At 45.9% G+C, this 23,274-nt stretch overlaps 1 protein-coding gene across 6 annotated transcripts in view; it reads right to left on the minus strand.

The window, feature by feature from the left end:
- Positions 1 to 84: 84 nt before the first annotated feature.
- Positions 85 to 23,274, minus strand: part of WASHC1 (WASH complex subunit 1) — a gene marked incomplete at its 5' end in the record, with an annotated part of 31,467 nt that continues 8,277 nt past the window's right edge. For 5 of the 6 annotated variants that reach the window (XM_083859859.1, XM_083859861.1, XM_083859860.1 and 2 more), the window contains 10 exons: positions 86 to 1,211; positions 1,783 to 1,851; positions 2,442 to 2,600; positions 2,813 to 2,977; positions 3,479 to 3,683; positions 4,762 to 4,897; positions 5,795 to 5,931; positions 10,440 to 10,586; positions 11,273 to 11,384; positions 20,652 to 20,805. In XM_083859859.1, the coding sequence (XP_083715985.1) occupies positions 1,060 to 1,211; positions 1,783 to 1,851; positions 2,442 to 2,600; positions 2,813 to 2,977; positions 3,479 to 3,683; positions 4,762 to 4,897; positions 5,795 to 5,931; positions 10,440 to 10,586; positions 11,273 to 11,384; positions 20,652 to 20,800 (1,431 nt within the window). In that variant the 3' untranslated portion in view covers positions 86 to 1,059. Of the gene's footprint in view, positions 1,212 to 1,782; positions 1,852 to 2,441; positions 2,601 to 2,812; positions 2,978 to 3,478; positions 3,684 to 4,761; positions 4,898 to 5,794; positions 5,932 to 10,439; positions 10,587 to 11,272; positions 11,385 to 20,651; positions 20,831 to 23,274 lie in introns of those variants that run through there. The other variant, XM_083859858.1, reaches the window with a different exon arrangement.

The raw sequence follows: 23,274 nt of genomic DNA on the forward strand, positions 1-23,274 counted from the left end.
GCCAGGAGGGAAACTGGTTGTAAGTCTGAAGCAGGAGAAGAGACTAGCAGCAGCAGGCACTTATTTGTTTACAGCTGTTAAGGTTTTATTTAAATTGATTGAATACTTTCAATAAAAACACTCAAGTATGGCAAGTATTATTTAAGTACACTTAAGTATGGGGAGTAATTATTTTGACTGAACACATATGGTTATTTCCCATCAACCATCAAGTGTAGGAGGCCTGACTGACCAATACCAGCATTGAGCTTTTCACAGGAATTGTAAACTAGCAGGCCACTAAATTATGTCATGTTGGAGTAACACAGAGTGGTAATGGAGCAGCTGTGGGTAACATTTGTTCTTGCCCTCTTTCTACCTTGCTTGAAGCAGTTAATTCTTTCAAGGGGAATAAAGATATGACCACAATACACTTCTTTGATCATGTTAAGCACAGGATTGCTCTGCTCTTTTTAACCCCTAAGCTTCTGAATTCAAAGTAACTTTTTAAATTTAACTTTCCTGGGGTTCTTTCCAGGGTTATAGGTCAGTGCTGGAGAGCAGCAATAACACCAGGAATAGCCACATAATCCCTCAGCTGGTTCCTACCTACCTCTGTCATCCTGAGCAAGTCTCGTCCCAGGAGCTTTGTTTGCTTCTTTTCCAGTTTTAGCAGCTGGATGCTGCCTCTCCAGGCTCTTCACAAGGAAGTACATACTTATGGCACAGAGCTGTTGCCCACTCCGTGTATGTTAATTACCCACATAGGGAAAGAAACAGTCGCTTCTGAGAAACTTCCATTGTGAGTCACCTGCCCCTCGAGTAGGTCCAAACCCCATGGTCTGCACAAGCTCTGCCTTCAGGGAGGGGAGCACCTGCTTCTAGCAGCTGGTGCCCTCCAGCCTGTAGCTGGTGGTGCTGGGCTGTAAGGCTGGACATCTGGACTTTCCCTTTGCACACGCTTAACTGATGACACTTCCCACTTTTACCAAAGTGAAGGCAGTAAGGACTTGCTTCTTTCAACTTCATGGAAATTTTTCAGACAGCAACAGTTTCACACTAATACTCAGTGCATCCCCTCTATGACTCCCAGTCATCCTCATCCTCCTCACCTACAGGCTGCTGCGGGGGTGGGAGGGGTGGTATCGAGTCTGACATACGAGCAAAGGCACCAGCAGGAGTGCCAGGAGCATCCGTGTTCCCAGAGGCTCCGGGTCCTTTCCCTGAAATACCTGTGAGGGAAGGAAATCACCAGTGAGTGACACCTGGGGACTAAAGACCAAAGAAATTCAGCAAAGGGGAAGGGGAAAGCCATGCTCTCACCAACCAGGTAACTAAAACAGCCAACATGTTTAATGATGTCACAGACTTGTGCCAAGGTCTTGCTTAACTACAGGTCCCCCTAAGCAAGTCCCTGCTGTCATCTGCCCAGCGCTGAGATGTGACCTTCCATCTAAATGCCCCAGGAACCTGCCATGGCCTCAGGGCATCTCAAATGCCCATATAGGGCAGTGGGCCCAGCTGCCCAAGCACTGGATTAAAAAAGACATTGCTGTCCCTTCTTCACAGGTACCTTTCAGGGTTCATCCTCTGAAACACATAAACCTCTCCAGTGCCTCCAGCTGGACTTGAAGCAGAGATTCCTTGCTCATTCTCTGTAAAGACCCTCCCAACTATACTGTGGTACATTGCCCAGGAAAATCTCTGTTCCTGTTTCCAAGGGTGTGGCTGACAACTCAGGAGCCAGGGAGTGCTCTCCCTCTTTCCTAGAGGAAAGGAACAGCCCACATCACAGGACAGTACCTTTGCGCCTCAGCACCAGCTTGTTGAAGAGGTCTGACATCAAATCTCCGCCTTGTCCCGTAGCTCTCACTGAAACAGATCAGAACTAGTCAGTGAAGAAAGATTAGTCTGAGCTAAGCACTATGGCAAGATAATTACCCTGCAATACTGCCTTCATGTTTAAGAAAAAACTCTGAACATCTAATTTTGTATGACACTCCAAACTAAAGTCCATTTTCAGGTCAGGTAAACACTAGGCACAGCAGGGTTAATGGCATCTTCCAGGGAAAGCCAAGAGTGGAATTCATTGAGGGGCTGCGCACTTGCAGTCAGTCTCACTCTGCCAGAGCAGCTCCATCAATCCCCTCCCCAGCTACTTCATCCAGGGTGCCTAAATGGGTTCAGTCCTGTCCCACCTGGCCCCCCAGGGTGTCTGGTCCTGTGCATCACATGTGAAACTTCTCCACAAGCCCTGAGAGAGATGCCCTTCAGGCCAGTAGGGTTTAGCAAGTTCAAGAGCTCTGGCTGAGTGATGAACACCTGAGACCTACATCAGCCCGTGAGGAGAGACAACTCCTTTCTGCTCTGAGTTCACTGTGCTCCTGACTTGCCCACCTGCCTCCAGACCCACAGTTCCCCAGTCTGGGCAAGGAAAAGCAGTTCTGCCAGAGCCTCAGCACCTTGTTCTTGTTCCTTCTGCTTCTTTTTCTCCAGCTTCCTCTCCTTGACACTGCGAAGGTTGGCCTTCCCAATGCCCCCAGCCTGGCGGATGGACTCCAGGAGACTGGCACGCCCAGTAGAAGGGTTCACCACCTCCTTTGGGGCTCCTTGGACTGAAGCTGCAGGGACAGGAAGGACATGGCAGCAGCCACGGGTCAGTGCATCAGCTACAGGCCCAGCTGAATTCCCCAGGGAAGGGCTACTCCAATACTTTGACAGCACCTCTTCCACTGCAGCTCCCCAGCTCTGGTGGAAGGCACAAGGGGGTGCCCCAAGGACACAGGTGGAAGGCAAGGAGGCTGGTGCAGCCGTGGAGGAGCCCAGCCCTTACCTGCAGGCACTGTGCTGCTGCTCTCCTCCCTCGCTGTCTGAGCTGGTTCCGAGGGAGCTGCCGGCTGGGGCAGAGGCGGCGGAGGAGGCACCGGAGTTGGCGTAACAGGAGGGGGTGGGGGAGGCGGAGGGGGAGGAGGTGGCAATAGCTCAGCATCTTGAAGATCTGAAATATGAAAGAAGTTGTATCTGAAGAGTCCCAGAGGATGGCACATTGAGAGTTTCAGCTCAGAGCTTCACACAGCTCAGCAGCAACAGATCAGAGTCCTCAGCACCTGCACTAGAGCACTCCTGCCCTGTGCACCATCTCTTAACAGCAAGGCAGGGCCAAGGCAAGAGCCTGAGATTCCCCTGCTCTCCCTCCCCAGCTGCATCCCACTCACACAAGGGCATCCCATCAGACTGACAGACACGAAGCCCTTGCACACTGTGCTCCCTCCTCCCTAGCCATGCAGAGAGAGGGGGAGGGAGGTAAAGGGGCTGCAGTCAGGCCAGAGCTTGAGCAGGTTGCAGCTTTCACTCAGGCCTAAGCCAGAGGTGCAACACTGATCATCTGTCCAACATCCATCTTAAAATTTCTACCAAGAGACTTTCTGCCTTGTCACCACTTTCTAGAAATCCCTGCCTTCCTCCTTCATAGGGTCCTGGGATCAGGGACTGAAAATACCTGGTTGCGACGGCTCCACTGACTCAGTGTTGAAAGTGGGCAGCTCTGGAATAGCACTGCTGGGGGCAGAGGGTGCAATGCCGGGGCCCAGGTCAGCACTGTACATGAGATCTGCAGCAATGCCAGGCAGGTCTGGCAGGTAGGAGGGCACATCAATCTCAGGGACCTGGCCCAGATCTGGCACGTAGAAGTAATTTTCAGTGACCTAAAGAAACCCAAACCAACAAGGTAAGGCAGTGACTATGTGCTTGCTGCAAACAGGGGCACTGCAGGGAACAATCTGGGCAGCAGGCAGAGCTGGGCTGGTGTACCTTGGTACATCAGCCACCCCTACAGCTCTGTGCTCAGAAGCTACCTCCTGCAGACCAGGCTTGGGAAAGGCAGACTGCAGGAGGAGGAAATGCAGGACTCTTCTTAGTTTCATGGTAGCAAGTGAACCCTGAAAGGTTCATGCACTCACTGTTGCAGCCTAAATAAACCAGTCCCTTCTCCTCCAAAAGAGGATAGTGTCTGAACCATTTCAAAGATTGAAATGCAAAAGCACAACCCAGTAGTTACAGGGGTTTTTGCGTTTAATGCACAGGCAACACGGTAGTGATGGTGCACTGTGAATAAAGAGTTTGTTCACAATATATATACATTATATTCTCCAGCTCATGATGAGCAAATGATTCCCAGGCTCCTTTTCCCAGCCCCAAATGACACTCCAGCAAAGCTGGTACACCCCAGGCCAGGTATGGCCTCTATAAGGTGTCAGGTACCAGTCACATGTTGGGGCAACCAGGTTGGTGCACTGCCTGCCCCATGTGTACACCAAGCCCTCCGTTCAGTCTGGCTGGCCCTTCTGTTTGCACCAGCAGGCACCCCTTCCCAGCAGGAATGACAGGGATCACTCCAGGGACCTTCTAGCAGTGGCACCTCACTCTCAGACACTGCACGAGGCTCAGGAGTTGGCACAATGGAGCTTATCAAGTGATACATCCTCCAAACCCCCCTACAGCCCTGAGGTCAAGCAGCAAGGTGAGTCGATATCCCATTACTCTCCTTCCATCACTCAAGAAAGGCTTGAGCAGAGAGAAATGCCTGCCAAGTGTGAGGCTTTTGTCTCACCCATCAAGCTCACACTAGGACCTCAAACACAAAACCAGGCAATGTCCTTCTGATAAATGAGGTACTCTGCAGCCCTGTAAGGGGCTATTGTCCTACCTGCTCACCACCCTAGAAGCCCCTTCTTTTCAGAGGGCTGAGTAAAACCCTCTGAAGTGTAAGGAGCCAAATCTCACCTGTCGGTCCAGCTGTCCCCTTTCGGTGATGGAGAGAGGTGCATCAAAGAGCTTCTCTTCTGTCTCTGTTTCCAGAGCCACATGGGTCTTGGTCACTGCTCCAGCCAGAGGATCCAGGAACACATACTTCTTGTACCTAAGGGCAGAGAACAAGTATTCTAGTGATACTGCCTTGAGAGCCAAGCCCTGAAGAAACTGTACACAAGAAGGCCTTGGAGGCAGAGACCTGACTTCATTCATAACAATGGACCATGTTGGGCCTTCCAGGTTCCTTCTTTTAGCTCCATTTTCCTGCCTCTCCTCTCCACAACCAAGAGGCAAGCAGCTCCCCATGCCACCAGTGCAGCCTCCAGTCAAATTCTAAAGCAAAGCCTCACTGTAGTGCCACAATGACCAAGCTCTCCCCTTTCTACCACTCGGCCTGGAACCATCCCAGTCTGCAGCAGGACACCAATGACTTGTCACTGAAAGTCCAGGAGGACAGACAAAAAGACAAAATGATCCATGGCTCAGCAGGAGAAAGAGAAGGTTCAGCAGCTCAAGCAGAGCTTGAAGAGTTCTTCAATAAGAGCAGAAGGAAGAACCATGATGCAAAGCCCAGTGGGAAAGGAAACTGCAATGAGGGAGGTGGTGGAGACATTAAAGCAGCAAAAGCAGTAAAGTAATGCTGTGAGGAATTGTCAGGAGAAGAAGCAGTGCCTAGGCTGGCACACAGGGCAGAGAAGGGCAGGAGTGACAGCATATATTAAGGCTGGAGAGAAATTACAAAGGAACAGTAAGAACTAAACAAAAGAAAGTGCAAAATTGGGTTGAATCAGGTGAGTAGAGGATCAGGTGCAGACAAAATAACTACTTCCACCCAAGGCAAAGGGCAGGGCAGGCAAGGCTCGCAGCTGGAAGCCACCAGAGCCCTATCCTGTCCTATCAAGATCCTGATAGGTAACATCCCCAGGAAAACAAGCAATCACTGCTACCCCTGGGGAAGGGAGGACAAACAGGCAGGTGAGCAGCACAACACTGCTCAAGCTCTCACAGGTTCTCAGTGGTATTGAAGAGTAGCAGGGAGCTGAGGGAGCTGATGTTCCTGGGAAGGCTGCCAAGGCCTTCTTCTGCATCATCCTCCTGGTGAATTTTGGTGCTCACACACACAGGGAAATACTTGAGCTTTTCCTGCAAGAAACAGATAAAAGGTGGTAAGACACTAGAACCATAGCTGCTGAGGCAGCTCTCCCCAGCCACCACAACCCACATGGATGCACTGTATGGTCTGGGAATTCTACTGTTCCTTCTCTACCTCCCTTTGAGCTAGTAAGCACATGGACAACATTGCAACCCCACACTCATGACAAATGTTGGCAGTTCAGACTCGTGGCAAGCGCTTTTGGTGCCGTGGATGGGTCAGACTGAACGCGTGTTACTGTGGCAAGGATCCACCAGAATAAAACCACCACTCCTGCTCTATAGACAGAGGCAGGGATCAAGCACCACAGCCTAAAAGGCTTTTGTTACAGTGTCCAATTTTGACACATTTTCATGCAGGCAGAGTTCCCCACACATCTCTATTACCTCTCCTCTGTTGCCTCCACTTGATGTTTTAAGAGCTGTGACCGCACTGGTGGGATATGCAGAGAAGGCAAAGGAAAAAGAGGTTGAGAAAGAACAGAGGGCTTGCACTAGGCAAGAGATCAGGCAGAAAGGAGTGTGCAGGGTGGAACGTGTGCCAGATGGTTTTGCAAAGCCTGAGGGATTTGCAGGAGTTTTCAACTCTAATGAACTGAAATCTTCTCTCTCTCGGTTCTAAAACTTCATGCATAATATATAGAGCTCCCTTTCGAAAAGGACTTAGTACATCTGAACAGCCTGACTTTTATAGAGCACAGGAATTGCCATCCCACATCAGACCAGTGTTTCAGCTGGCGTGACAGTGCCCACTGCCACAGGCTCTGGGAGATGAAGCTGAGTGCTTTCTAACTCTATAGGGAGTTATACAGGGTTAGCACACTCTGCTCTATGGGGAGGAAAGGCATCATTCCCGAACAGAGACAGTTTGGGATGAACAAACCTTCACCTCAGACCCCTCTGCAGACCCCTCATCAGCCCCTTCACAGTTCTTTCTTCACAACTAAGGCAAGCAGCAGCTACAAGGCAGTGAGTGAGTGTTCATACCAGGAGAAACCAGAGCACTTTGTCAGGTTAAATAACTGGCCACACCTGCGGTTTTCTTCTGCCACCAGAGGACGACCACTCCAAATACTGTCCACAGCTTCCTACTGCCTCACTACTTCCAGCACCCCTGCACCACCCCGTTCTCTGAGTCCCTCTCCCCTCCTTGTAACTTGCAGGAGAGAAATGGAGACCACTGGTGGTTCAGTTTTAAGACCACATCTCAGTGACACAAGCATTCCTGCTGATTGAAATTTCAGTCTTGAATCTGGTAGCCAGAAATCCAAGGAAATGGCTTAGTCACAGTTCAGGTAATCCACTAAGATTTTATATGATGCTCTGAGACTATAAAATGTTATAAGAAAGGACCTGTAAGGTTTTGATTCAATTCAGGTTCCAACTTGTGAAAAATGCATTGAAATGAACACCTTTTTTTTTTTTTTAATAGAAGCAAATAGGCAAAAATATAGAAATTCATATTTAGAGATTGTAGAAGCAGTGACTCAAAAATAAAGGTTCTTTTGATCATTAATATTCATTTCCCAATGTTTAATTTTTTAAGCATGAGGGAGTACTGACTTTTTTTTGCTGGAACTGTTCAGACACACTTAGCCCTCAAGTCATTTATATATTTTTTAATTTGTAGATTTCAGTTAGCACTGGAAGATTGTGCATGACTTTAAGGGTGTAGTGAGAAAGCAACCATTACCTACATTTACTTACAAACCTCATCTAAGGCAGTTATAAAAGCACTAGGCATGAGTATTCTGAAATGTGAAATATAATCCTTTTATTTTAAATGCGATCAAAGTGCTAGTCTTACTCGAGTACCTATATCTGTTCCAAAACTTGGAACAATCGCACACTATCAAAAATATCCTGCAACAGTGAATTCCACAAGTTAAGGTGCCATTTAAAAATTAGTTTTCTTATAGGAACACTAAGCTCTTAAGCCGAGGTTTGGCAGCCTTGACATACTGAAGTCATGGGGGTGTGTTTGAATGCTCAAACACTCCAACCTGGGGTCTAGTACCAGGCAGCATCACACCCCCAAGGAAGGGCACTGCCTTTTCAGGCATTTTTCTTCCTAAGAACCTACAGCTAAAAATATATAAAGTCCCTCTGGTTCTTCAGTTTAATCAAACACACACTATTACAAAGGGAATTGGTGTGACATACCAGAAATCCCACTCCCCCCACACCAATGGAGTACTGAGGCCATCTGGGAAAGCACTTCAAGATGAACAAGTGACAAAAACCTGGTTTAGACAAAAACCTGGTTTAGCCTCCACATGCCTATGGCAGGCTCTGGGAGAGTCAGAATTCACAAGGACATGCCAAGTTACTGACACTTCTGAAGCCTACCAAAGTTACTCCAGCAGTGGATGGTAACTTTTGCTTGGACTTCTTCCAACGCCCAGGCAGACAATATCTCCCACCCTGTTTTCCAGTCTCTGGAGTGGCATGTGCAGCTCCCAGCACAAAGGCAGTGAGAAACCAGTGCCTGGGGAGCCCCACAGGGCTGCTGCCAGCCCTCCTTAGCCCTGCCTTGCCGCCACCACTGCAGTGTGCAAAGCAACTGGCTTTCCAGGCTTACCACAAGCACTGTGTTTCTGGCACTCTTACCCACTCATACCTTACCAACATAAACAGCATCCTCGAAACAGCTGAGTTTTCACTTGTGTGGGATGGAGGGGCCAAGAAGAAATTCCAAGGGGGAAGTATTTAAAATTAACTGCAGAACCACACACATTTCCAACTCAGTTGCTTACCCCTCAGAGCAAAAACCCTAAAGGCTAAGCACAGGCTGCCACCACTTCCCCTCAAGCAGAGTTTGCTTTCCTGATGAGGTGGTGTGTGCATGTGTGCAAGTGGAGTTTAGCAAAGGCCGCTGCGACTGCTCGCAGCAAAGAGGTTCTCATTGGAAGTGAAAACAGGCAGCGAGCCTCTGCTGAAAGCCCTGAATAATTAAGGAAAGCATAAATGCAAACATTAGACTTCTCCCTGTCACACTTCATTACTGTGAGGCACATCAGGCTCTGTACTTAGCTATGGCTGAGAAGGGCCTGTCCCCCTGGAATGTGGTTGGAGCTTGGCCACACTGAGCCCCACTATCCTTCACCAGCTGACAGCAGCATCCCCCACCCCACAGAGGAGCTGCAGGACCTCGTGTGTGAGAGCCTGGCAAGAGTGACAACTGCTGCAGACTTGGCAGCAAAGCCAGAGAAAGATCAACAGTCCTAAAAGAGGATCAAAAGATGGGTCACAGGAGGGGAGCAACAAACATCCCCCAGGGCCTGAAACAAAGACTCGGTGGTGATGGCAGCTTTAGTCACAAAGGGCAGGACATGGCAACGGTACAGAGACTGACTGGGACTGGAAGAGGTGGCATCCCAGGCAGATGGCTGTGGGGAATGGCACGTGGAGCCAACTGGAGCCAGCTGAACAAGCACACCCTTTGCTCTTTGTGGGACACTGCTTTTTAACAACTCAATCCCTTCCCTGTGCAACAGGCTGTAGTTCAGCACAAGCACTTCAGGGTGGGAGCCCATCTCCCTGTCCACTCCCTTGCCTGCCTCTGCTCCTCCCACACTCCAGTGGGATGGGGGCACCAGCCAGCAACAACACTCACTGCCCCCCCTGCCAGACACCAGCATGTCCCATGCAGCTCTGCCTGTGCTACTGTGTCAGGACTGGAGGAAGCAGGAACCCTGCTTGAGTTTGCCAGCTGTCCATCCAGCCAGCCATCCTGCTTCCTTGGCCTGCCTGAAATATTCATAACTACCTCGTTGTGTGAGGTCTCAACTCCATTAACACTCAGGAAAGTTTAGCATGATAAATTATTCAATGGCAGCTTTATTTTCAGCCAAGTCACACAAGGATGAGGAAGGAAGTCTCTTTAGGGGTGGAAAGCAGGGAAGTTGTCAAATTGATCCTTAACCTGCTAGGAATCTGCTACTCCTGACACAGCACATGCATGGCGACTTTTGAACTTTAAGCATGTCAACTCTTCTCCTTCCAACCCAGGGACAATGCCCAAGTGCAATGATTTCCTGGGGCAGAAAAATGCTCCAATGAATGACTCCTTTTTCTCCTGGCACATTCACAAGCCTTCTTACCTTTCCCCACTCACCAGAAGTTAGTTTCTGAAGGCTCTGATATAACTATTTCTGAAACAACTATGAGTGTGATCCCAGTTGGCTTGCTATGCACAGCCAAAGCCTTAAGCCCTTAACACCACTGCAGGAAACTGCAGCATTTCAGGAAAGGGAACTGCTCCAGAGACCTGGCAGTTGACAGCCACTCAGATGAGCTCTTGTACTGACATGGTCCTCTCCAGCTGGCATCTCCACAAGTTTCCCAGCCTGACCTCACACTCTCCCCTCTGACAGGCCAAATGAAAGTATGTTCTAGTCCTAGTCTGTGTCCCAAAGCCCTGGCCCACTTTATCGAAGAGATTAACAGCCTCCAGGTTCCCTTTGCTTGTCCTTCCCAAGGTCTGTTCTCCCCCTTACCTGCAGAGCTTTTTCATCCAGCATTCGGTGTTTGCTCTGAATCTTGTGTCTTGGCCATTTCTGTTTAGCTGGGTCTTCTGCACCAGCAAAAATTGAACAGTACTCCTGCAGCCGTTCAGGGGCCGGGTACTTGGCACTGGAAAATACCTACGGAGAAAAAAGGAGGGACTGAAAAATCCCAACAACTAGGCAATCCTATGATACAGAAACACATGAAGAGGAGTAAAATGCAATCTGTGCAGCCAGTGGGAAGGGAGAGCCTTGGAGTCAACAGACTCCGAAGGACTAAGCACACAGACTCAAATTTGCATGGGCTGCCACTTCTGAAACTGGAATTGCCAGAGCTCTTTTCTCTCTCTAAAAGTACTAGGAGATCACTAGCAAAAAGGCTTCCACTGGCAGGAAAGGACTTGGAAATTCTTTATAAAATGGAGCAAGAATGGGGAAAGAAGGATTTTCACCAGTCTTATATGGCTCAATGGGATTAAGATGCACTAAAGGGGGGCTCTCTGACTTTCATTCAAGTAAGTGTCTATGAGCCACAAGTGAGGGTGTTAGGCTTAGCTCAGCACATGTCCTTTCTCAAGAAGCAGCTGGGATAGAAACCTGTAAAGGCTATATAAAGCCTGGAGCTGTGGCTCACAGGTCTAGAATTCATCAATTGGCCAAGTCAGGAATGGGATTCTCACCACAATCCTGCTCAGCATCAAGGCATAGAGGGGTGAGTGGGCAGCAGCTGCAGCAGCCGAGCACCTTTTCTTCTCCAGAGCTGACATCAGGAGTAAAGAAAGAAGGAAGAAAAGAGGCCATGCAGCCTTCACTGAAGTCACTACCTTAATAGCCTTCTTGCTGCCCTTTATCTTTTCAATCTTCGCCTGGGCAAGTGTGACTCTCTCCCCAATCGCCTGGAGCTGTGCCCGGCTGGCCTCCACCCGCTGAGAAATCCTAGGAGGCAAGAACATTTCTTGAGCTGAAGATCCAGAATGAGTGGGGTTGTTTCTTTTTTTAAAACAGCCAGCTCCCAGCCCCTCAGAGAAGGATGTGAATCTCAGGGGACCAGGTTGTTTCACAGTGCAAAACAGGGCTGGTTGAAAATATAACACCCCCCTCCAATGTAGGTAGTGAAAAACAGCAAGTACAAGCAGCCTATTCTCCTTGTACCATTCTGAAAAAAACCCTCACTTTCTCTAAACAGCTTCAAGTATTTCTGTTTGTTTATAGCCATGCTCTTCTCTTCCTGGAGGCATGAAAAATCCTTCCTTATACATATGGCATGATAGCACACAGCCTGTTTCTACCTTATTCTGTTTGGAGTGGGAGATGAGCAAAATTGAACCTCATGAGATTCTCCCTCTCAGAATTATTCTCCATTACTCCATTTTATTTTAAACACAGTCTAACAGCTTGTATTTTGTACCAACACCGAGTACAAATCTGTTCATGATTTCCTTCCCACACCCTCCCTCTGCCTCAGTGGAGTAAGTCCACGTCACTTATACACTTGATAGGTTCTCAGAGTAGTTTCTGTTGTTCCTTTCAGTGTGCATTTCCTAGCACCTGTCTGCAGTAAATTTCATGTGTCATAAGACTGCCCCATTGCCTTGTTTTGTTCAAGTGTGAGATGCCTCTGAAGGACCTAAAGCTTTCCTAACTGCTCTTACCAGCAAATTTCCCCACCTCACAGTTCACCTCTTTTCTAGAAGTTTCATAATTGTATTGATTGACACTATTTCCAGTACTGTTCCCTAGGGGCATCTCACTATTTTTACTTCCTTCAAAGCTGAAAAAACCTACTCATTTATTTCTGCTTTGCTGCTCTCATTCAAATCAATGATGCAATTTTCTCTCTCACCTGAGAGTAGACCTCTCTCCTAGAAGAACTCCACAAACTTTCCTGAAGCTCCAAATAAAAGTGAGGTTATCAATTGCCTTTTAGCCAGTACACTCTGCTCACTTCCAGACACAATTTTCAGGATCTGACAAGGCACATGCTTCTGTCCCAGAAGGAAGTGCTAAGCAAATAGTTATGCAGGTTCAGGTCTGGAAACCACTAAGTGTTCTCCTCCCTTTCACTTCATGGATGTGAGCGAGTCCAGTGGGGCAAACACCTCCCTCACTCCCTTTTGCTGCCCCACATTATCCCCAGTGCTTCACCAGGCACCAACCTCTTCCCCTCCCTTCCCTCACTCAAAGAAAAAGTAAAAAAAAGGGGGAAGATATCCATCCCCACTGCCCACCAAACACCATCAGGGAAAGGAGGCTGTATCAGCAGGCAGCCTGCTCCCAGCAAAAGCTGGGGAAGTTGTCCAGTGCCAGCTGAGGTGTTTCAAACCATGATGGATGTTCTGTGAGACACTCTGTACTTTCTCCTGTGATCTCCTGCTCTGGGATATGACAGGCCAAATCCCACTGACCTTATGAGATCTGCCAAAAACCTTTACCTGAGGTTGTACAGATGCAGGCCCACAACACAGAAGGAATACATATAAGTCTACAGAATTAATTTATTGTTGCTGATCAAGATAACTTTGAAAAAAAAAATAAATCCCCTCAATCCAACTAATCCAAACTCCATCACATGTACAGGCTCCTGGAAGTGCATGACTTATGCACTAACAGTTCAAGATACAGAGCTGTGTGTGTTAGTCATAAGAGACAATACACCATATCCTTACTGGAAAAAATACATGGATAAAACCTCCTCATGTTTGATCAACTTTGTCTACTGTTGTGGAAACTGAACCAGTTTTTGTGAAGGAAGGAAACAGGAAGGAAGGAATGGAGGGATATGGCTGAGGATTTCAGGGGCAGTGCTGGCAGAAAGGTGGCATTCAGACCTTCACCTCCATTAAAGGGAGGACAAGGACAACCAGGACAAGAGGGATTAAGTGTTAATAAAATGGCCCAATTCTGCCTCTCAGAACCCATTGCCCAGGCAGCCAAAACCACCATGAGCATCTGAACCTACCCCATGCCTATTTTCTTAGTCACTGCTGTGTTATTTTGCTCTCAGTGCTCTTTTCTACTTGAGAAATGCCTTTAGATTCACCATGACTTTGGAGTTGCAAAGGAGCAGGAGGCTACAGTGACAGTCCATCCCTTTCAGCAGGATGTGCTTCATTCAAGACAAGTGAAAGGGAGGGTCTGTGGAAAAAGGAGAATACATCCCCTACCTTCATATGCTGGGCACTGAGCCAAATCAACTTTCTCCTCCCAGCGCTTTTCTTCGGGGAAGCAATACACGTGGCAAACTAAATCTATCCAGTGGATTATCTCTTAATCCATACAGACTTTTATTTTTTCATCTAAGCAGATATTAAAGCCAACCTTTCAGCTGCTTTGATTCAAGTTTTCACTTTCCCTTGTCCCTCTGAAATATTTTTGCCCTCAAGCCCTCTGTGCTTCACCTCCAACTTAGATCTTGTTTCTCCTTTGTCCTAAAGTCCTCATCCTGCTGTGGTTAAACCACTCTCCATTTTACAGGCAATTTTCTCCAACACCCACAGCAACTTCCAGGAATACTTCCTCACAACCCTTGGGAACCTCTTGAGAGCCTCTCTTGCTGGCCCCCTGTCCTCTGTCCCATCTGAAACCACAGAGCAGGTAACTTCCTCTTATTCCATTATAACTCTCTGATAAATCTCACATTCAGGTGGCCACTGAAAGACTTCCTCTGCTGTTGTCTATTCATGGTGGAAAAATTGCTGTTTCCTTACTCCCACAGGAGAAAGATTTGAGGCATTAGGAATCTGGGACGCTGGATACTGCCTGACAGTACTGTCAGCACTGGCAATAATGCCACACTTGTTTGCAAGTCTCCAAGCACTTCACAGTGCCAACCAAAAACATTGCAATTTTTATCATCTGTACTTGCTAGGAATCAGACAGTATCAGAAAAAAAGTTTAAAACCAGGGAAGGTCTAAAGACAGGCCAAAAGATTCTAAGGAAGGTGTCTGAGAAAGACAGAATGCAGCTGTAAGGAAGCATCACAGCAGCCAGAGACCCTTTGCTCTCTATGTTGAACGTCCACGTCACCTGAAAGTGACGGGGATGACAAAACTTCTGAAACGGGAGAGAGGACAGGCAAGCTGCACACCAAGGTGAATGAGAAGGGGTAGGCAACAGAGGCTGGAGCAAACCTCTCCAGAATACCAAAGAACTTCATTTCCATGTCTGAAGTACAAAAGTAAGCGATCAACCAAGGAGAAAGAACATTACAGAGCAGAATGAGAAATGAAGTTGCACAGGAGGATAAGGTAGACAAAGTATTAAATTACTCTTTCCTTAAATAAGGACTGTACACATCACAGCAAGTCAGGCTTCTGGTCACCTCCCAGGCCAAGCTCCAAGTCTGAGAGATAGCAAGACAGCAGGGGGATATTTGGCATTGCTGTTCTAAACTTCAGGGTACATATAGTAAATTTATTCTATAAAACCTTGGCTTTTTGCTTAAAAGTCAAGCTGCTATTTTTTTTTTCTTTTTTTTTTCTTTTTTTTTTTTCCTATACGACATGTGCTTTTATTAAATTTCTCCCTTATTGCAGGAGCTATGAATGAAAAAGGATTGAGTTCATGGCTATTGTATTTAAATTTATTCCCAGACTCTCCAAGCAGCTGATACTGGAGCAGGGTAACAAGGAAAGTAAACAGTGTCAAAAATGAAGGCTGTGAGAAGCCCACTCCCACTCAGTGCCTCTGCCCCTGCAGCTGGCAACATCTCAGGATCAAGATGGGGAGAGCAAAGAAAAGTCTAAGACACTTATGGTTTACAGTGATCCAGGGAAGCATCCAAAATCAGCTCAAAAATTCACCTCAAAAGTTTGAAAGGCAAAAAGGAAAAACACATACTCTTATGATGAGTCAAACATATTCAACTACTCATAAAAAGATCAACTTGTTTGCTTTCTGCTCTTCTCTCTCCATATTTAAGCAGTTTTTAAAGTCTTACTTCTTGTCTGAGTAAGTGTAATCAGAAACTGTCATCATACACCATCTCTGACAGAAAGAAGTCCCCAGTGAGGCTGTGTAATCAACGTTCCTTCCTCCATTAAGAGTTTGGGTATTATACTAATTAATGTTTATCTCACTTTGATTGCTCCTCAAGTCTGATTTGCAGGTGTTTCAGCATTTGCATATTGCCCTGATCCTGTGATGCTGAATGGTTCTGCAGATTGGAGAGTGATCAAGGTTGCCAGGTTGTCCTCAGCAGGATCCAGCATATATCACCCTCCACAGGTCACGTTTTCACACAAAAAAACATTTCATTTTGATTTTTAATCTCTCATTTCACTCCCACTACCGTGCATTAAGTTTATGTAAAACTGGAAACTTAGAATTTTGACCTACCATCAGTGCACCCTTCTCCCTCTTCCCCTGCAGCTTGTTCTCTTCTCTAGAAAAGCAGCTTCTCTTTTTCCCTTAGTAGAAAAATGTCACAAACAAGTTCCTCTTTAACCTTCCAGGCTTTTTATTTGCCTCATACCACTGACTGGTCCAAAAGCAGACATGCTTTCAGTTTTTTAGAAGAAATATATACTAAATAAAAGGAGTCTTGAGATATTAGGCAGCTGATGACAGTACAGAATCACTGAATAGTTTGGCTTGGAAGGGACCCTTAAAGGCCTTCTAGTCCAAGACCCTGCAGGGAGCAGGGACATCTTCAGATGATCAAGTTAGTCAGAGCCTTGGCCAACCTGGCCTTGAACACTCTGAGCAACCTGTTCTGGCTTTTTACCAGCCTCATCACAGAACACGTCTTCATTACATTTAGTCTGAATCTACCCTCTTCATTTAAAACCAGTACTCCTTGCCCTATCACAACAGGCCCTGTCCTCATCTTTCGTATAAGCCCCTTTTAGGTACTGACAGGCTGCAATAAGGTCTCCTCAGTCTCGTCTTCTCCAGGCTGAACAACCCCAACTCTCCCAGCCTTTCCTCAGAGGAGTTGCAGTAAAACTGGTATCAGTCCTGTAACTAGTGAAAGTTACTAGAAAAGTATAGTAACTGCTTTGTTATCTTTAGAGTCTCCACTCATCCTTGCAAAAATGATTTACTCACTGAAGCTCAATATTTTGTAGTAATAGCCTCAAGTGTTTTCAATTTTGTTTTTCTCCTTTTTTTTTTTTTTAATCACTTGTGAAAGGAGGGGTAATCCCGTTTGGACAGAATTTTACAAGACTGTCAAAAATAAATTTTGCTTCCATGTTGCTTGAAGTAATAGATCTTATTTGGCAGACAGTTGAGAAGGTGTTTTAGCATCTTGTAACCTTAAATTAATCAACTGTGTGTAGACAAACATTAGGTTTCTCATTCTCCCATCAAAGCTCCTTTCTCAGACCAGCCAAAGATCTTCCTCCCCATTGAAAAGAAAATGTGTGTTAATGCAGAGTCACAGGAAACAAACAGTGGAGAAATGCCCAGCTTGACCCTTTTGTGAACTATATCCAGGGTAGGGAGAGATAATGTCTTTAAAAAGATCTGAGATTGCTCTGGACACTGCGACAAAACAACAAAGAGAACTGCACTGTGGAGACCATGAACTTCCTTGCTTCTTGGTACAGAGCCACTGGAATGTTGTATACATGTATATATCCATTGGAATGTTATATGTATGTCACAGATTACCAGAAGGCTGTTCCTACTGCACTGACACAGAGCAGAAGTACAACAGCTTTACCTCCTCTTCTAAAGGAATGTCTTGTTATGCCTCTTAGGCCCACCAAGCATGTCTTCAGATTCAGCTTTGCTGGTTGATCTAAAACAAGAGTCCTAAAAGTAAACTAAAATGCACATACCTGGTTTTATAATGCACATTAATCCAGAATAAGGATCGTGTTCTTGGATAAATTAAGAAGGGAATCCAATTCACCATGCTGTCCCAGGGACAGTAGGGAATAAAAATTATTAATGGCACAGCATGGTGAATTCCTTCAATAAAATGTCTGGCAGATTTAGAGACGGGGATGAAAGTTTCTGGAGCCTAGGTTAAAGAACTTGGATGGTAAAATGTGTTAAAGAGAAACCCCAGGTGGGTAATTTAGGTTCTGGAGGAATTAGATGGAAGAAAACCAGAAACTCTTTCATTAGCACCTACAAACGGGTCTCCTGTCTCCAAAAGCACTGCTCTGCCCCAGCTGTCAGCTGCATTTACACCTAAACCCTTACAACCTTCCCCATTTGCAAAGCCCGACAGCAGCACAGCAAGTCAGAGAGATGCACCATGGAAAGGGAATTTAATGTGCCAGTCAAGTGTGAAGAACAGACCTTTGGTACTGGTGTTCCTCCCCCAACTCTCCCCTCACTGTGCACACTCCCATAGGAGCGAGCCTGTAATAGACATTTCAAGCCACTCAGTGTTATTTTCCAGACAGTTTTCTCCACGCTGGATCCCTAATGGAAGTCATGCCTGTAAAACAAAATGACTTGTTTGAATCTCTTCCTCCAGGGCTGACTGAGTACACAAAAGTCACCCATAGGAACAGAAAATTACTCCAACACATGTGAGTCTCCAGTGTCTGAAGCTGGTTGAGAAGGTAGAACTGTCACTTTGTGTAATAAAAGAATAACACAGCAATTGTGTCAAGAATAGTGGGAGTGGGAGAATCCAACAATATTGCCAAAACTGTGGGCTAAGAAAGAAGGGAACACTTCCGCTGTGAGGCACACACTGATTTGTTGTTATGACTTACTTCTCCTTGCCTGTTTCCAGAGAGTAACAGCCACTGTGGTCAGGGACTGAGGGTAAAGGAATCCCCTCAGGATGGAGAAGTTCATAAGATCTTTGCCAAAACCCTTTTAATTAACAGAGACTTATCATTAGACAAAATTAGCTCACAAGATCTTGAAGGCTGCTACTCAGTAACAAATTTTCTCCAACAAGGAACAGAGTACAAACAAGAGACTTCCCTGTCTGCATTAAAAAAAACACAAACTAAAATAAATCAACAACTCATATGTACTGAAATTACCTTAGTTTCTCCTTACTGTTTGCCTTTCCTATTGCGCAGTCAACAGCAAGGAAGTTTCTTTGAGAATGACCGGAAAGAAGAGAGGTTGGCAGAGACTTGTCACATGAGTTATTTCCCAAATTGCCCAAAAAGGGGGGAAGAGGAGGAAAGCTCCCTGTGTTTTCTTCTAATTACCTAAATGGAAAGGTATCTTTCTTGTGTCATCTCGGCGTGTTAATTTTAAGAATTCATACTCAATTGTCATGTCAGCAACAACTCTGAGCAGAAATCTTGATTGGCTAAAATGGGAACAAAGACCTGGTTGTGAAAATATTCCTTTTTTCATAGAGAGTAAGAGAGACTTTCACTCCACCTTCAACAAAGTACAGATAGGCCTGCCACTCTCAAAAGCACTGTGCCAATCCACCGGTTCCCACAAAACAACCTCAGAACATCCTGCAGCTTTGTAGTACTGAAGCAAGAGTTAGACACACTCAGCCAAGTCTCCCACAGTGAACAAGTTTCCTCTCCATCAACACTGCAAGCTGCTCTTTTCACAGATCAGAACAGTCAGCTTCCCCAGATAAGGCAGCTCCTTCCTGGAAATGGAAGGCAGAGCTGCCTTATCTTAGCAAAGGGAAGAGAAAAGGTCACTCTTCACTAAGTGGCAAATTTCTCACCTTGAAAGCTTTGCCCCTTGATTGACATGGAACAACCAAGGTCGTGGAACTTCTAATCAGATGCCTGCATAATTACTAAATTGCTCTTAATTATATCAGAGAGCCAAGACCTCAGTGGAAAGGCAAAGCAAACAAAGAAGCCAATGAAGCCTCCTCTGTTGTTGGAGAAAATTGGTAATTAAAAGTCATGAGTGCACCAAAGAGTGAGGGAACAGCATCACAGTCACTGCTCAGCACTCAGGAGTGACTTGCATGCAAAGCAGCAGGCTTGTCTCCCTAGGGAAATTACAGGGTACTGTGTTAGACAGCCGAGAGGAGAGGCAAAACAGGGAAAAATAGAGACAGAGAAAGAGCGACTCCTGTATTATCAAGAGCTTCATTTACCCCACAGAGAGAGACAGCAGTGCCAACCAGGCCCACATTTGAGAACTGCTTTCCACATGTTTCTGGCAGCTCCAGAATGCCTTCTCCCAGCCTGAGATCATGAAGTGTTCCCCTACTTCAGGGCACAAATGAAATACACCTTGCCTTCAACCTAACCCAGCCCACACACAGCCCTTGCCCAAACAGAGACTATTTCTGTGGAAAACCTTAATTTCCCTCAATAGCTGAGCTCAGCCTTAGCGACTGCTCTTTCTCCAGAGGCTACCCTTCAAAGTATCACTATCAGAAACCACAGAACTTCAATCTACCCTTAAAAAAACCTTCCAAAACTCAGAAAAAAGACAGAATGTCATGACCCTGCTCACACCATGATAAATTAAACTAGATAGTCATGGGACCTGCTGAAATCAAAGCATGAGCTTTTACTAACTAGACTATGAGAACATAAATGCTGATCTGCTTCCTTTCAATGATACTACACCCCATCTCAGAGCACTGATATGCCAAAGACGGCGCTGGACAGAAAAAAGCACCGTGTTATCTACCATCATTTGCAAGCAAACACAAGAATCTCTCTGATCTGCTATATAGACAGTCTTACCAATCCAATTCTAAAGAGGATCATACGCAAGAGGTGCCAAGTCTGTACCAAACCCTTGAAGAGATGGACTTTGACAGATTATGATACTGGGGCAAGAAACCCAGCCTCACTCAGGGCACTCAGCCCTTCCAACACCCAAAAAGGGAAGTGTAAACACCAAAAGCCCAAAGAGAACAGTTTGTACGTTGCAGAGATAAGAACAAAGAGACATTTTCTACTTCACTGCTTCAAGTACAATGACTCAAAAAGGCGCATCTTCAAGATACTCCAAATAACAAAGCCTCCCCTTTAATACACGAGCAAGAAGGAATAAAGGATAAGTGCAGCAGAACCAGTAATGCAATTTGTGGAAGTCTGCCACTGAATAAAAAAAATTAATAACCAACATTCTCTGGCTAACTGCAGCCATTTCATTATGCTCAACTTTGACAGACTCAAATCTAATAAACTCGTATTGAAGTGCATCTGGTCCTTTTTCATCCCTTTTCTGAACTTCCTTTGCTTACCAACACAATGCCCTTTCACTGCTGCAACCTGATCACAGCACCCTGCTTTGTAAGGCTGAATGCTGAGCACCCAACCCCCAGGAGAGCACCTCACCTGTTGAAGATATCGCCTGACACCTTTTGCAGGTACTGAAGTGCATCTGCCACCTGCTGCACGGCCTCCTCCCTGCGCAGGTCCGGCTGGATCAGGGGCACGGAGTATGGCTGCCCTTCCAAAAAGTGCTTCTGGGCCACTGCAGCCATTGTGCCTAAGGGAAAGAACAAACAGGTCATTACAGCGAAAGCACAAGAACTTCTACTTGCTGCTCTAATACTCGTTCTAGGAAAGCATTTGCAACAGAACTGGTGAGCTGAGGAGAAAGCCTTATTACTTGTGCCTGACATATTGGACTTTTAATACATTCAAGGCAGCTACAGTGAGGTGGGAATCTCTTGTGTATCTGAATGTTCTTGGAAACAATAATTTTATTTTAGCATGCTACTTAACATATTGTGCTGAACATATTGCTCATATTGTGCTGAAAACAAAGACCAGAGTTAGAAGCAAAGTTAGTTTAGAGTGGCAACAAGACTCATCAGAAATCACCCTGTCCCCTCCTCTCTCTCCTCATGATCTTTGTGGATATTTCAGGTCTTCCAACCCTATCAGCAAAAGGCAGTACTTCATCTTGCACTTCTGCTCCAAGAAACACCATCAGGCCCTTCCAAGAACAGAAGCCACGAAATTACAAGGCATGCATGGGCACACAGCCCCTTGCTCTAAGTAGGTTAATGAGAGTTCTTCTATTCTGAGACTCCCAGGAGCTGTTTGTTACTTCTGGTCACTGGATTTTTCCTTAGTAACTATCTTGAAATAAGCCTCCTTATTTTAGAACCCTTTCATATCCCAAGCCTGACCAGTCACCTGAAATGTTTCAGTTGTGTGCCACACACCTCACAAGCTGTAGCACACTTTTGGAGGCAGCTGGGCCAGCACCACTGCTGCTCTACAGCTCAGCCAGGAGGTCACCCTTGTTTCCATCCTGAGCCTTGCTCACCTTCCCCTCAGCAATTCCCAGAAAGTTTGCCTCCCCTGTCTTTACTCACAAAAATAACAAAAAAGTTCCTGGTACTCGAAAGAATATAAAGAAAAAAAAATCAATTTCTTTGAGCACATTGGAAATTGCAAACTCACAAATGCATTACTGTTAGGACATTTTGAAGAATGAACAGAGTAGACATTATCCATACAGTTTTCTAACCCAAACTCTACTGCTAGGTCTACACAACTCCCTTCAAACTTGTTTTGTCCGTGTCTCTTCTCATTCAGGCTGTAAAAACCACAGTTTACAGGTGCTCATTCCAGGGTTTCATCACACAGAGCTGTGTAAATCTGTATAAGAAAATATTCATTAAGCTGAAGAGAAGCAAAACAAAGGAGGATGAAAAAACCAGGGTAGCAGAAACAACCAGGGATATCTCATGATGCACCACATTCCCTCTGTGGTACTTGGAAGTCTGCAGGAGCTGGTCCAGAGAGGAGTGCTGTGTGCAACCTGCATTCCTGGCTATACAGCAGTGCAGGCTGAGAATAATGTAGAAACACAGCCCATACTGGAGAAATTCACAAATCAGGAGCCTGAAGAGAGGTAGTCACAACATAAAAACCCACTTTAATAAGTGGAAATTAGAGGGGTCTTCACACATTCTTTAAATTCCCTGTCTTGCTTCACAAAACAAAGAGATAACAGATTAGACTTGCCCGCAGCCATTTCTGTGTATTTAAGAAACACCATCCACCCTCTCCAAATCTTTCCTTTAAGATGATACCACAGTAGGGTGGTAAAAGCTTTCTGTAATTGTGATGTGGCTGTTACTTGAAGGTATTCTTTTGGGAGATGGGGTTTGCTGAGCTGTTTTCAGGTTTTTTGGTGGAGGTGTTTCGTAATGAACCACATAAGATGTAAGGGCACGTAGAAGCCTTTCCACAGTTAATAAATTTGCAAGATCAAGCTCAGCCATTAGAAAGCTGGCTCTGCTGCCAGTCTAGGAAGCCTAGACCTATTGTGTTTCATTTCATGCATCACTGGCAGCCAGACTCTGTATCTGCACTCTTTAGCAGCAATGTATGCACACTGATTAGTCTTCTTGACTGGGCCTGCTCTGCAGACAGGAAATTATTATTTAGAGCCGTAAAACATACAAGTTAATCTGAGAGGAGTACAGCTAATTTTGAGACAGCAGTGTTTGATCTGCTGACCACAATCAAGCTTCAATACTTTTCCTTCCAGATCTCCTATTTGACTGCCACCACAGAACAAACCAGATAACACAGCAAGGACGTGGTTATGAGTTACTCTGGCCCCAGCAGCAAAAGGAGTTTATAATCCTCCCTGCCACTGGTCAGATCAGCGCTGCTGATGTTTGAGATGCCTATTTTTAACTCAAATCAGTTCAATGACCCAATTTACCACAGACAGATAAACAGCTGTAATTGTCCAGTCATGAAGCATAGTGGGAAGCAGGGGCAAGAAGGAAACTTCCGAAACTTGTTTCATTATCGAAACCATTCCTGTGTAAAGGTGGTCCTGAAAGGCAAGATTTTCATCTCTTGAGGCCAGATGAGATGATACAGCCCCAATATGATCTCCCAGACTCTCACCAATCCTAATTCTCCTGGTGTCCTTTTTAAAACCAAGCTCAGTTCAGCTGCTGGCTGACAGAGCAGCGCTCCTCTA

Source organism: Zosterops lateralis (assembly GCF_965231275.1).
Source record: "Zosterops lateralis genome assembly, chromosome: 4".
Classification (NCBI taxonomy): domain Eukaryota; kingdom Metazoa; phylum Chordata; class Aves; order Passeriformes; family Zosteropidae; genus Zosterops; species Zosterops lateralis.